The following is a 14,885-nucleotide window of genomic DNA, read 5'->3' as shown; positions in this document are numbered from 1 at the left end:
TGAAGGCGGGAAAAAGACAAGGAGGCTCCTCATGATTTTCATTAACATTATTTTTATTACAAACAGTTTGCAACTCGCGTGAATCAAAAGGATCTTGCAACAGGTGATCCGGCAACAGATTATATCTCTTAGGACGAACACTAGGTGGAACATCTGGATCCCCTAAAAGGGAGCCGGCCCAAACTTCTCGCGGTCCGTCATCTGCCTTATGGGCGCGCTCCTCACCACGCACACTGTGCCGCAGCACGGGTGGCGGGCCCAATCGCCCTCCAAAGGCTTCTTCTGAAACTCCGGGCCAGGACGAATCACCCGCCACCCGCCTCCAGGGTAATTCAGGGGGAAAACCGATACCTTCCATTCTAGAGGCTCAATACCTCTGCCTCTAGCCCCTGTGGTTAATGGACCTGGGAGCAGTCCACCTCCTGTCATCAGGTTGGGGAATCCCGGTGTCGCATCAGTCCCTTGGCTTAGTCCGAGAATAGGTTCCGTTTGCACCCCTCGGTGCCTAGGTCTGTCCGGGTTAAGATCAGTCCAAGTTCTAAAATCGTGCGCGCTTTCTCCCCCTTTTATCTCCTCCCACATAATTAAATCTAACTCCTCCCCTCCTCCTTCTACAAGACACACCTCTGCAGCTTTTTCAGTCACTATCTCCGTTTGATCTAACTCTATTAACACCCCTTCCACACATCCTCCTTCCTCTACGTCTTCTTTCCCACCAGAGGACGGCACACTGCCTTCAGCTCCTTCACAGGTGGAAATAGGCAGATCATACCACTGATGCCATCTGGGTTTCCATGGTAAGCGCCGGGTCCAGATGTCTCTCCAAGCTACGAACCCCACTCTTCACAGTGAGAGTTACCGCCGCCCAATGAAAGGGAGTTTCCCAAACTGCTGATGGTGGGTCCACCCACCCTCAGTACCTCCATCTTGCCTGGGTTCAGCCTCAACCCATTTTCCTGCATCCATTGCAGTACAGCCTCCAAGCAGCGCTGAAGGGAGAGAACGGCATCCACTGTAGGTGGAGAAAAGGAGATGTAGAGCTGAGTGTCATCAGCATACTGATGGCAAGATGCTCCACATCCCCTGATGACCTTGCTCAGCAGCCTCCTATAGATATTAGACAGCATTGGGGAGGATATCGAACTCTGCGGAACTCCACAATTGAGGCTCCACAGGGACGAAACCCTCTCCCCAAGCTGTACTCTCAGGGGGCGGTCCTCCAAGAAGGATCGGAGCCAGGCAAACATCAGGCCACCAATTCCCAGCTTGGAGAGCCTCCTCAGGAGGATACCATGTTCGACGGTATCAAAGGCAGCTGAGATCTCGAGGAGGACCAGCAGGGACGTTTTTCCCCTGTCAGCCTCCCTCAATAGGTCATCGTGCGGGGTGACCAATGCCGTTTCTGTACCATGGCGCGGCCTGAAACCCGACTGGAATGGATCCAGGGCATTTGTTTCATCCAAGTGAGCCTGCAGCTGATTGGCCACCATCCTCTCCACCACTTTGCTAATGAAAGAAACATTGGCGACAGGCCTGTAATTGCCAATTTCGTACGTCGCCAAACTAGGTTTCTTTCTGATGGGCCTAATGAGTGTCTCCTTGAGGACAAGGGGAACCCTGCCCTCCAGGAAAGACCCATTGATTATTGCCGTTGCCCATTCTTTTGTTATAAGCCTGGCTGCTTTGATTAGCCAGGCTGTACAAGGGTCAAGGGATGAGGTGGTGGCATGACAGCGATCAAGTACAGTGGGGTCTCTACGTAAGAACGTCCCTACTTAAGAACAATCCAACTTAAGAACAGCTCCATTTGCTAAATTTTGCTTCTACTTGAGAACAGAAATCCAAGATAGGAACAGGAAAAAAAAAAACTTTCCTGCTCTTTTTTTAACCTTAGGTCATCTTAGGTTTTAAAAAAATTCTTCCCCTAGTGGTAGAGTATGTATTAACCAGCTTTGCATTAGTTCCTATGGGAACGAATGCTTCAATGTACGAACACACCTCTACATAACAAAAAAATAGCCAGAATGGATTAATTGGTTTTCAGGCCATTCCTATGGGAAATTTTGCTTCAACTTAAGAACGTTTCAACTTAAGAACACTATTCCAAAACGGATTAAGTTCTTAAGTAGAGGTTTCACTGTAGTTTCTATGGACGGAAAAGAGCAGATACCTGTACGGATTAAATGGCTTTCAATGCATTCCTATGGGAAATGCAGATTCAACATAAGAACTTTTCAACTTGAGAACCACCTTCCAATACGGATTAAGTTCTTAAGTAGAGACCCCACTGTACCTTGTCCACAATCTTTAGTGTCAGTGGCTGAAAATGATCAAATTTCACAGGGCAACATCTCTGCTCAGCCCACTGTATCGAAAAAAGGAGAGAGTTCTCGGCTGATAGTCTCCACTTTGAATTTTAAAAATCTTGCAAATTGGTCTAGGGGGAGGCCCATCACCAGATAGGTTGCGAACTATACGGAAAAGCTCCGCCTACTGATTTGAAGCTTCGCTTATCCAGTCCTCTCCATTTGCATTCTAGCCTTCTTGGCAGTTCAGCCTCTGCCTGGCTACTCCGTGCTCTGTGCTTTGGCTCTCCTGGCCTTCCTGCAGGGACACTCCCCAGGAGGAGAAGTGATCCTTTGCATGGCTTGCTCTTAAATTTGCTGAGGAGGGAAGGGCGAGAGTCAAGGTGCCTCTGATCCCATTCCTCAACTTCTAGCACCAAAGAGACAGTGAAGAAACGGGGAACCTCAGAACTGTGCCTGCCATGCATAAAACCATATTTTTGTGAGTACTCTCAAGATCCTTCTCAGTTCTCCCAGAAAGGAAAAAAGGGAGTGACTTTCTGGGCAGGCAGAACTTCAAAATTCGACATTTCATTGAGTTTTGCCCAGCCCACCTGCCTCTAACATGTCAAAGCCCCCCCCCAAAGAGGAACTTGCATCATATATATGTGCTCTAGTTGGTGGGCAAAGCCTTCATGTTTTAAATGACATGACCAGAAGAATGGCATAGAGGTCACAAGGCGGAATGGTTTTGTTTCCTTTAGCGATGTCAAGCTGGTTAGGCAGTACAACTCCGTGCCTGATTTTTAAGAACGACCAGGAAGAACAGGAGCAGATCCGAGCACATCCCACCTCGATGCTCACCATCATAAAAGCCCTTTCTCACATTGTGATTCTCGTCCTTTTATTTCCTTCCATCACTTTGTGATGTAAGGACGAGTCATGAATGTCAAGGTCTTCTAATAAAACACCATTATTTCTTCGGACACTCCTCGATTCAGAGCATGTTACCATAGTCTCTCGAGACTAAAGGATGCCTATGCTATTTCTTGACGACTTATAAAATTCTCAGGCATCAGGGGTTCCTGTCTCTTGCTTCAATGGCTCGCTCTGGTGTTCCTTTTTCTAAACACAATCCCTGTAAATCTCCCATTACGGTAGACAGGTGTCCTTCGGTGCTTCTGCTGGAAGAGATGGAGTGCCTTTGGAGGTACTCCCAGCCTCTCTCAAACATTCAAACGTCTTCTAGTCAGCCGCGCTGTTCAGATTCCTGACAACCCTCCAGTTCTACTCCATAAACAAGTCGGGTGGAACCCATTCGCTCGCTCTCTCCTTCACTTGGCCATTCGAGTCTGCGAATCGTGCTTTGCCTGTCACATCATCCCAGTTGCTGTTCACATCTCAACAGAGGACAACACCGTAGCAGACCATCTAAGCAGTCTGCATACCCAAGCCCACGAAGGGGCTCTAGATCACCTGGTCCTTCTTCCGCTGTGCCACAAGTGGGGCACCCCCTCCATGGATGTTCTTGCTACTACCATAACCAAGGAATGCGACCATTACTGTTCAAAAGCAAATATTGGCAGAGAATCATTAGAAGACACCTTCGAGCCTCCTGTATCTTTTTCCTCCTTTGGCCAGCCATGATTCAGGACACTGAAGTCACTGGCAGCTGACTTCTTTCCACTCCCGATGCTGCCACATTTACTCCCTCAAGACAATGGCAGCATCTCTTGTCCTTCAGACTCTCCACCTCATAGCATGGAGAATTCACCCTCAATAGCCCTTGTCCTAGTCAGAACGATAAAACTTTCAGCAACTTGTATTATGCAAATGGAATGTTTTCTCCAAGTTTGCAGTCTGCCTGCTACAACCCCTTCTCTGGACGCTCTCTTTCCCTTCCTTCTGCTTCTCTTCAAACAAGCTTTATCCCATTCCACCCTCAAGGTCTCCACTGCGGTTCTCTTGAGTCATCAGCCTCAGGGCTCGGCGGTGGCATCACTTTTCCTCCATCTTCCTCTCAAGAGTCTCCTCAAGGATCTCTGAGGAATTCCCTTTGCACCCCAATATGAACTCCCCCCATACCAGAAGACACTTTTTCCTTTTTTTTTTACTCAGATGTTTTATTCTTAGCTTCATCCTGATTTTCAACAATCACCAACCTGGGGTGGAATGATACCTAAAGAGATCGTCCTTTGAAAAGTCACTGTGGTTATTTTTAGCTGCAAATATTTTTATATGAAATCTCACCATGAAAATTTTCTGCACTAATTTTATTGCCAATATGCAAGTCCAACCATTCCATTAAATATTAGGGTAGAATTATATTTTGAAAACTCTGTTCTTTATGTGTTTTCTTTACTCATTGAAAAGTCTTTTTATGCAAACGTGATGGGGTCGCAGGTTACTGTAGAGGGTGGCCATTCAAAAAAGGTTTGGAAAGGAGGAGGGAGGAGCAACGAACAGCGAGAACAGGGGAATTCTCAGGGCTCTGTGAACCCCTGGGTTTTACTCTGAGTCAGTGGACCCCCCCAGGAAAGGGGGGCAAGTTTTCCACAGGAGAGTGGACTTGCAGCAAAGTACTGCTTGGAAGCCTCCGAGATTCAGACCTGCAATCTTTTTTCGGAAGAGTTTCCTTTCCGCATCGCAACTGAATCATTAAGAAGCCAGGATGAATGGTGTGTAGCTGCCTGGAGGAAGGGGGAGGTATGAAGATTTATGACCTGAATACAAGAACAAAGACTAAAGGAACTGCTATTTCTATGGCAAGTAATAGATCAAATGTATTTTTTTCTTCTTCTTTGAAGCTGATTGTGGAAATAGATCTCAAACGGCAAGAACTTTGGTAACCCCTACAATTTTGGAGCTTTTTTTTCACTGCGTCACAGCTGAGAGAACTGGCAAAAGCGAAACTAATCTGTCTCCCCCCCAACCCCCCTTCCTTCCCAAGAATTTGGCTTTTTATAAATCAGAGAGGCTTGAGAACTTTAAATAACTTTGAATAATTTAATCTATGTGACTCTCCGTGGGGCTATAAATGTGGATTATAAATCAAATAATCATCTTTATGACTAGAGTGCTCTCTGCAGGACTTTCAGTTCAGGCTGACTAAGGAACTATGAAGGGCAAGTAGCTTGTTTTGACTTTTATAGCCACGGTTTGGAGATAAGAGTCCAAGATTTATTTATTGGAATTTTACAATGGAGAAATTTTTTCAAGAATTGCAAGAGGACATCATAAACCATTTTAAGGCGGAAATTTCAGAATTTAAAACAGAAATCAAGGCATTTTTTCGTGACCTAGAAATTAAAATGAAAATGGGAGATGAATCAATGGCTCCTTCTCAAACAGGGGAGAGGTAACAAGTGAGGTAACCACAAGTCTCAGTGGTGAGCCCGGTGCCCTATTATTGGCTCCATAATCTTATATATTATTATTCTTGTTTTTTATTTTATTATATTGTTTTTATTCTATTTTTTATTGTTAGCCACCCAGAGTAGACTTTGGTCTAGATGAGCAGGGTATAAATAAATAAAATAAAAAAATACATAAATAAATTAAATAATACTAAAAGAGAGAATGAAATTGGAATTGTTTTGATTCACAAGCTGAATATGAGCCAATAGTGAGATGTGATTGTGAAAAAGGGACCATGAGAAAGATATCTCGTGATTATATCAATATCCAAATAGGCTCATAATGGAAGATTAGTATTTTAGGTAGCTTGAGCCCAAGGTATTTGGGCACTGTAAGTTAGAATTAACACCCTGAATTGTGCTCGTAAATAGATTAGCAGCATGTGGAGCTGCTTTAAGTTGTATGCTGCCTGTAACCAGCCCCAGCTTCTATCTGGCACCAGCATTTTTTAACCGCTCAAATTTCCAAATAATTCACCAAAGAGAACCTCATATAGCACGAATTACAGTCGTTGAGTCAGGAAGTAACCAAGGAATGAGAGACTATGGCCAGCTCAGACGTCTCCAGAAATGTGTATAGCTTGCACACTAGTTTTAAGTGTGCAAAGGCACTCCTGGCCACCAACAACAACTGGGCATGCAGGCACACAGATGACTCCAGGATTACCACCAAACTTCACACTAGAGTTTTCAGGGATAATGTCACCATATCCACTACAGACTGAATACCTATTCTTTCATGTGTCTTTTGGCTGACCAACAAGACCTATGTCTTGGATGGATTCATTTGTAGTTTATTTGGGCTCATCCAATCCACTGATGGTCAATGTTCAGAGAGTTCAGTGTCATCCTCATAATGGTGCCATCCATCTCCAAACCTCCTCTCCCAGCTAGGCTTCATCTTATGAAAGGATGCTGACAAACTAGAACAGGTTCAGCGAAAGGGAAGAAGGATGATTAGGGAACTGGAAACCAAGCCCTATGAGGAGAGACTGCAAGAACTGGGCATGTTTAGCCTTGAGAAAAGAAGACTGAGGCGAGATCTGATAGCAGCTTTCAAAGAGCTTGAAAGACAGCCTTGAAAGAGGAGGGACAGGATTTGTTCTTAATCATTGCAAAATGCAGGAAACAGAGAAAACCAGGTTTTTATTGAATATTAGGAAAAAAACTCTTAAACATTAGAGCAGTCTGATCACATTAAAGCAGTGATCTCTGAAAGAGATGTGAAAATCAAGACCACCAGATTGTTGATATATGTTGATTGTGATTCCTGGAGAGGGGATATCAATGAACCTATAGAATCATAGAAACTGAAGTTTGAAGGGGCCTACAAGGCCATTAAGTCCAAGTCCCTGTTTAACACTACTATCAAAGTGTATCTGCCAGGCGATTGTGGAAGTTTTTCTAGTACCTCTGTGTTGGAGCACTTACCAACTCCAAAAGTAACTGGTTTTACTGTCGTATTGCTCTAAAGGCCCCTTCCAACTAAATTATTCTATGATTCTGAATAGATGAACCATTTTTGTATGTTTTTAAGTGGTTCAATGCTATATTCGTCTTTTTCTTTATTCAGATAACAGATCAGGACAACCAGAACTCTATATATTCAGCTATTTCGACAAGGACAAGAAACAAGTGTGAAGTGGGAAAAGAACACAGTTAAACACCGAAAAGGAGATAGAAAGACAGAATGGAAGCCAACCAATGACAGGGAAGAGTACATCTCCAATTTCAAAGAGTGCTGATTTTTACAACTCCTGATGATTGGGAAAAACGTCTAGGAAAAGGAAGGAGAAGGTGCATCATGGGCAGAAAGGCATTCAAATGAACTTCAGATATCAATAGACATGGCAGCTTTGACCGAAAGGAAAAACTAAATCAATGAATGGAGCATGGGAAGGCCGTGAATATAAACAATAACTTTTCCGGTGAAAAACCCCTCAGAGGTGTGAAGCAGTATAAATGCTTGCTGTGTAGAAAGATCTTCAGCTAAAGCAGTCAACTTAGTACACATCAAAAACCTCAAACAGGGGAGAAACCATATACGTGCATGGAATGTGGAAAGAGTTTCAGTTGGGACAGTACCCTTAGATCACATCAAAGAAACCAAACAGGGGAGAAACCATATAAATGCATGGAATGCGGAAAGAGTTTCAATCAGACTAGTGACCTTAGGTCACATCAAAGAAGTCACACAGGGGAGAAACCATATAAATGCATAGAATGTGGGAAATGTTTCATTCAGAGCAGTCACCTTAGTTTACATAAAAGAACTCACACGGGAGAAAAACCATATAAATGCATGGAATGTGGAAAGTGTTTCAGTCGTAGTGGTCACCTGAATTCACATCAAAGAACTCACACAGGGGAGAAACCATATAAATGCATGGACTGTGGAAAGAGCTTCAGTTGGAGAAATACCCTTAGGTCACATCAAAAAACTCACACAGGGGAGAAACCATATAAATGCATGGAATGTGGAAAGAGCTTCATTTGGGACAGTACCCTTAGGACACATCAAAGAACCCATACAGGGGAGAAACCATATAAATGCATGGAATGTGGAAAGAGCTTCAGTCAGAGTGGTGACCTTAGGTCACATCAAAGAACTCACACAGGAGAGAAACCATATAAATGCATAGAATGTGGAAAGAGCTTCAGTCAGAATGGTGACCTTAAGTCACATCAAAGAACTCACACAGGAGAGAAACCATATAAATGCATGGAATGTGGAAAGTGTTTCAGTCGTAGTGGTCACCTGAATTCACATCAAAGAACCCATACAGGGGAGAAACCATATAAATGCATGGAATGTGGAAAAAGTTTCAATCAGACTGGTGACCTTAGGTCACATCAAAGAACTCACACAGGAGAGAAACCGTATAAATGCATGGAATGTGGAAAGTGTTTTAGTCATAGTGATCACCTGAAGACACATCAAAGAACTCACACAGGGGAGAAACCATATACATGCATGGAATGTGGAAAGAGTTTCATTAGTAATGATCATTTGAATTCACATCACAGAACCCATACAGGTGAGAAACCATATAAATGCATAAAATGTGGAAAGAGCTTCAGTCAAAGAGGTAACCTTAGTCTGCATCAAAAAACTCACTCAGGGGAGAAACCATATCAGTGCATACAATGTGGAAAGAGCTTCAATCGGAGGGATACACTTAGGTCACATCAAAGAACCCATACAGGGGAGAAACCATATAAATGCATAGAATGTGGAATTAGTTTTAGCCGTAGTGGTCACCTGAATGCACATCAAAGAACTCACACAGGAGAGAAACCATATACATGCATAGAATGTGGGAAAAGCTTCAATCGGAGTGGTCACCTTAGCTTACATAAAAAAACACACTGGGGAGAAGCCATATACATGCTTAGCATGTGGGAAAGGCTTCAATCAGAGCAATACCTTTAGGTCACATGAAAGAACTCACACGGGGGAAACCATACAAACGCATGGAATGTGTAAAAAGCTTTAGTTGGAGTCATTAGGATATATCAAAGAGTACACACTGGGGAGAAGCCATATAAATCTATAGAATGTGGAAACAGCTTTATTCACTGAGATGACTTTAGGTCACATCAAAGAACTCATAGAGGGGAGAAACCATATAAATACATAGAATGTGGAAAGAGCTTCAGACAGTCTTCAGCTTAGGTCACATCAAAGAACTCACACTGGGGAATAATTGTAACTATGGAAATGTGTGGAATGTAAAAAGCTTCAATAGGAACAGTTTTCATTGTTCATATCAAAGATCTCACTGAGGGAAGAAAGCATCTGAATGCACTGTATGAAGAAATCTTTAATTTAACAAACTGCCTTAGTTCAAATCAAAGAACTGACATGGGGGAGAAACTATAGAAATATAGAGAATATGGAAAGAGCTTCAGTGGAAGAAGTAATCATAATTGTCTGAAGAGCCTCGTGGCGCAGTGGTTAAAACGCTGTACTGCAGCTAAAACTGCTCACGACCTGGGGTTCGAATCCCAGGTAGCCGGCTCAAGGTTGACTCAGCCTTCCATCCTTCCGAGGTTGGTAAAATGAGTACCCAGCTTGCTGGGGGGGGCAATGTGTAGCCTGTAATAATTTAAAAATTGTAAACCACCCAGAGAGTGCTTGTAGCGCTATGGGGCGGTATATAAGTCCAATAAATAAATAAATAATTAAATATTCAAAAAATTAACTTAATGTGAGGCAAACTTTTTCATCTAAAACTGAAAGCTTTTTGAAAGATGCTTTAGAGGTGCATTAAAAGTGAAAGCTTTTAGAAAAATTATACCTGTGGATATAATTTACATTGGAACCCCTTGTTTTGGTTGAAAAAAACTTGTTAACAATACATAAGTAGCTCATTCAGTTATGTGCTGGCTTCTACTGGCAAGTATAGGCAACAAAATTCATGTAATGTGAAACAGAGAGAAAAGAGAAAAATTGGAGTGAATTTTGAACTTCTGCTTGTGATGTCTTTTACTTCTAACATTTATTAACAAAGAAATCTCACAAAGTAGATGTGGAAACTTTTGTCAAACCAAGGAGAACAATATATTGTACAGTGGAAGCTTTAACAGATGTTCTGGGGTTAACTGATGAAAGATGAACAATTAGGAAGAGAGAAAAGGTGTCATTTGTTTTATAAGGCATTGCCCTTATAAATAATAATAGTAATTGAGTTTTGAAGAGGGTATAAATCAATATATCCCTTTATGCAAAGCTAGGCATTTGATTATTCAAAGGAGGGGATACTTTGAGTTTTTCCAGCTGTGGTCTCTTTGGGCACTAGGCTGCACTGGGTTGGAGGTGGCCAAACCCTGTGGTCCTCAACATCTGAGCTTCTCAGTGGCTGAGAAAACCCAAGCCTTGGGAAGATTTGGTTTTGCCAACTGTTGCAGAAGAAGGGATAGAAATATTGGATGAGATCTTGCTCATACTGCTATTAGAAAGCAATGGAGAATCAACCACACAGGCTTCATTTTCATGGAGTACAACAGATGATGGAATTGATGCTGGGTGAAAGTCCTGGGAAGAGTGGAAAGATACAGTAACCATATGTCAGTGAAAGACACCAAAGGATTTTACATACAGTTGGATGAGAAGAACATTTTCTGTGTGTTAACAACACACTTAGCTCCAAATAAGGTTTTTTACTTTATATATATTTATTTTAAAAATTTAAATACTTTTGCAGATCTTTCATTGAAAGGGTTTTTGCCTTTTTTCATTGTATTCTTAGGAACTTTGAAGTTTTCTGAAGATGCATTTTGTGTCTTTCTAGATTATGAGCTTTCATATGTTTTAATGTGTTTATATATTTAATTCAATCATGTCTCAAATAACCTGAGTTTAAATACCTGCATCTTTTTACAAGGTGCAAGGATGTGTTTTAAGAAAGCCTACAGTTTTTGCATAACTGCATGACTTTTAGATTTGTAGATCTGTACCTACACTTTTTCCCTCACACATGTAATACTGCCTTTAATATATTTAAGCACTGAATTCAGAAATTATGTCAATAAACAAACTTGTACAGAATTAACATGTTTTGGAATTCCCTGGAATCATTGCAAAAATGAAAAGACTTCTTGTGAGATACCCAGATGAGCTTTGAACACCTTGTCACTGATGGTCTGTCTGAGGGCGATGGTCGGACTGAACCCATCTGGACTGGCATGCTGTTCTTTCCTGAAAAGGAGGGAGAAGCCCATAAAGCTCCAGAAGCAGAACATATGACCCATCAGAGAAGTGACAACTTTGTGGGGAGAACAGGAAGATAGTGAGATGAGAAGAGTCACAGAGAAAATCAGGAAGGTAGAGATAGGTCTGGGTGAAGAATCTGAGGTTCAGACTAGGGGAGAGCCCAGAAAAAAAGGGCCTGGGGTGTCTAAGGTAAACATTCCAGTGAGGGAAGCGGAAGGTCCATCAGAGGAAAGGAAAGATCCATCAGCCAAGGAAACGTTAGGAAAGACAGGAAGAAGACAGGAGGAGGGAAGAGAGATATATCAGGAGGAACAATCAAGAAGGGAGACAGAGGAAGCTGGAGAGGCAGAAGCACGAAAGGAGGAGAGGATATTACCACAAGGCTGGGAGTGGATATGATTGGAGAATCCCCGGACCAAACAGTGGAAGAAATTGATCATACCTCCAGAAGAGGCAGAAAGGTGAAGTAAGACCTGAGAACCCTTCTTATTGGGGGAGAAAGAAGTGAGAGAGTGGAGGAGAAAGATCAGGGAGGAGAGAGGCAAACTAGCTGAAGAGAGAAAGGGAGAGATGGACCAACCCCATGGAGAGGGCTTTTGGCAGGATCCCATCCCGTGGGAGATCACTGGACCCAGAAGAGAAGGGTTGGATCCAGAACACCTCAGAGGTGACCTTTTGCACCTCCTGCCCAAGACATCAGGATTGGAGATAAAGGAATCTGTTATGAGTCACAGAGTGTGTCTGTTGCTGAAACACCAGTGCCCCAGATCTAAAAAGGAGATGGAAACTTCCAAGGGAAGATGGGGTGGTGAGCCTGATACAAATCTGCAAGTTGTGTTGTCACGAAATGAGAAGGCTGATAGTTTAGGTGATCACCAGATAATTGGGAAAGCAATTAGTCTTATAGAGAGAAGTTAAAGAAGCCGGTCACACAGAGATGTCCACCAGTGGAGTCCTACACACACACACACCTCCCCATACACCTCTGGGGCAATGCCCCCAGGAGGACTCCCTTTTATTAACCTTACAGATTGTTGATAGTATACAGATAGTTGGCATAATTCAGATAGGGTACTGGTTACATAATGCCAATTAGGATTGGCCAAAGAAAGGCTTTGAAGTTAGCTCTATCTCTATGAGAAAGAGGAAGAATGGATAGGAGCTCCTCCTCTCAGAAGCAGCTGTGTCATATCCAGGAGAGTATGCTCTACATTGAAGAACAGACAACAGCTTAGCAACCTTGGGCAGGGGCTCCCCACACTTCCTCTTTTTCTTTTTTTATTAATTAAAGGCAGGGGACTCAAACTCAATTTACCTGGAGGCAGAATCTGGGTGAGGCTGGGCTGCATCAGATTTTCCACCAAGCAGAGCAAGAGCCCGAGGAAGCTGCCCAGGAGTTTCCTTAGCCTGGCTGGGGCTCCGAGGAGGAGGAGGGGTGTGCGAGCCCTCGTTGCCATCCACGAACCCCTCCGGCTCCTTCTTCACTACCACCACCACCACCAACAACAGGACAAAGTGGAGAAGGGAGGGAGCACTGGCAACTGCCTAGCGAGGTGGGGAGGAGGGCAATACATTAAAAAAATTTAAAAACCCTCACAGAATTCTCCTTGCCAAAGGAGAATATCCCCCACCAGTACCTGTGAAATTAAACAGAACAGGGCGGGGCCCCCACAGGTGCTCTTGACAGCAGAGGATGCATGGGCACTTTGGGGGGGCAGGCAAGTCGGGGGCCACAAATTATCATCCGGTGGGCTGCAAATGGCCCCCAGGCCACATGTTTGAGACCCCTGATTAAAGGTATACTTTAATATGCTTATGGATTACATATAAGTCCTTTCTATGAAGACCAGAAGGCGGTTCTTTGCAACAAGCAGTAATTACAGAAAAAAAGGTGGAATGCATTGAATAAAACAACAGCAAATTACAAGGCGTGCAAAAATCATAATTGCATATATTAATACAGTGCACAACCATCCAAAGTGGGGCAGCCATGAGCATAAACTCTCCCACCAGGAAGGAAGTATGTCCTGTCATCTGTTACTGACATTGACTATTTACTGAACTCTGACATTGATTTACGCTCTGTACTCTGTGGAACTGCCGTGTATGACAATTGGAACTGGAACAAGGACTACGCTGTGTATATACCTGCACATATCCTGTATATAATACAAGTATTCTGCTATCAAGACTGTTTGGTGCTTGTGTCTTCACATCACTGGGAAGCTCTGCTGGTCATCACATCCTGGGGTAACCCTGGTAATACCGCTAACTCTGTCACTTTGTTCTTAGATAGCACCCTGGAATCCAGTATGATATGGAATGTCCATGGATTTACCAGCATGAAGGTTTTTCAAAGTCAGAAAAAGATTAAAGCGCATGTCAGGAATGCAGTCTGAAAAACGTGATTAGTCTGTGAGCCAGTCTTGGAGATAGGCAAGTAACAACACAAGAACTCCCAATGTGTGGATTGTTTGGTACAATGGCCTCCCTTTGTCACAAGGTCTGCAATCACACTTAAAGTAAACATTTCCAGCAGAAGTGTTAAACAAATCAAGTCAACATGTCATAGCAATGGCCCTGACAGATTTTGGAGCGCACAACAATCCTGTAGGCAGCTGGGGAGTATTTGAGATAAGCAGCTGTACAGAATCACAAAAAGGAATGCAGTTTGCTGGGGTACGTTTTAACGCTGCATTAATCCATGCTTAATTTGCTTTACTTATCTTTCTGACAAATCATGCTATCTGTAAAACTCTTTTCCAACACTACATTTCAAATAAGTGAAACTTTATGTTGTGTATAAAATGTGTATTAAAAGTCTGCACTCCTATACATAGCTGCTTTTCTGAGGATGGTTTACTTTGGAGGAAACAAGTCCTGGATTTCAATGTACTTAATAAGCTTTATAAATGTTGTTGTTTAGCTGTTAATTCATGTCCGACTCTTCGTGACGCCACAGACCAGAGCATGCCAGGCCCTCCTGCCTTCCACTGCCTCCCGGAGTTTGGTCAAATTCATGTTGGTAGCTTCAATGACACTGTCCAACTATCTCGCCCTCTGTTGTCCCATTCTCCTCTTGCCCTCACACTTTCCCAACATCAGGGTCTTTTCAAGGGAGTCTTCTCATGAGATGGCCAAAGTAGTGGAGCTTCAGCTTCAGGATCTGTCCTTCCAGTGAGCACTCAGGGTTGATTTCCTTCAGAATGGATAGGTTTGTTCTCTTTGCAATCCAGGGGACTCTCAAGAGTCTCCTCCAGCATCACAATTCAAAAGCATCAATTTTTTGGAGGTCAGTGCTCTTTATGGTCCAGCTCTCACTTCCACACATCACTACTAGAAAAAACATAGCTTTGACTTTGCAAAGCTTTGTCGGCAAGGTGAGGTCTCTGCTTTTTAAGATGCTGTCTAGGTTTATCATCGCTTTACTGCCACCTCGCTTCCAAAGTGAATGGGACCGTTCACCCA

The 14,885-nt window shown here is 43.1% G+C and overlaps 1 protein-coding gene across 3 annotated transcripts in view; it reads left to right on the top strand.

Moving 5' to 3' along the window:
- Positions 1 to 11,256, top strand: part of LOC110070383 (uncharacterized) — a 36,516-nt gene extending 25,260 nt beyond the window's left edge. For 2 of the 3 annotated variants that reach the window (XM_078387870.1, XM_078387871.1), the window contains exon 3: positions 7,275 to 11,256. In XM_078387870.1, the coding sequence (XP_078243996.1) occupies positions 7,752 to 9,134 (1,383 nt within the window). In that variant the 5' untranslated portion in view covers positions 7,275 to 7,751 and the 3' untranslated portion in view covers positions 9,135 to 11,256. The remainder of the gene's footprint in view (positions 1 to 7,274) is intronic. The other variant, XM_078387872.1, reaches the window with a different exon arrangement.
- Positions 11,257 to 14,885: the final 3,629 nt, after the last annotated feature.

Source organism: Pogona vitticeps, chromosome 2 (genome assembly GCF_051106095.1).
Source record: "Pogona vitticeps strain Pit_001003342236 chromosome 2, PviZW2.1, whole genome shotgun sequence".
Taxonomy (NCBI): domain Eukaryota; kingdom Metazoa; phylum Chordata; class Lepidosauria; order Squamata; family Agamidae; genus Pogona; species Pogona vitticeps.
This window is presented reverse-complemented; position numbering and strand designations above follow the sequence as displayed.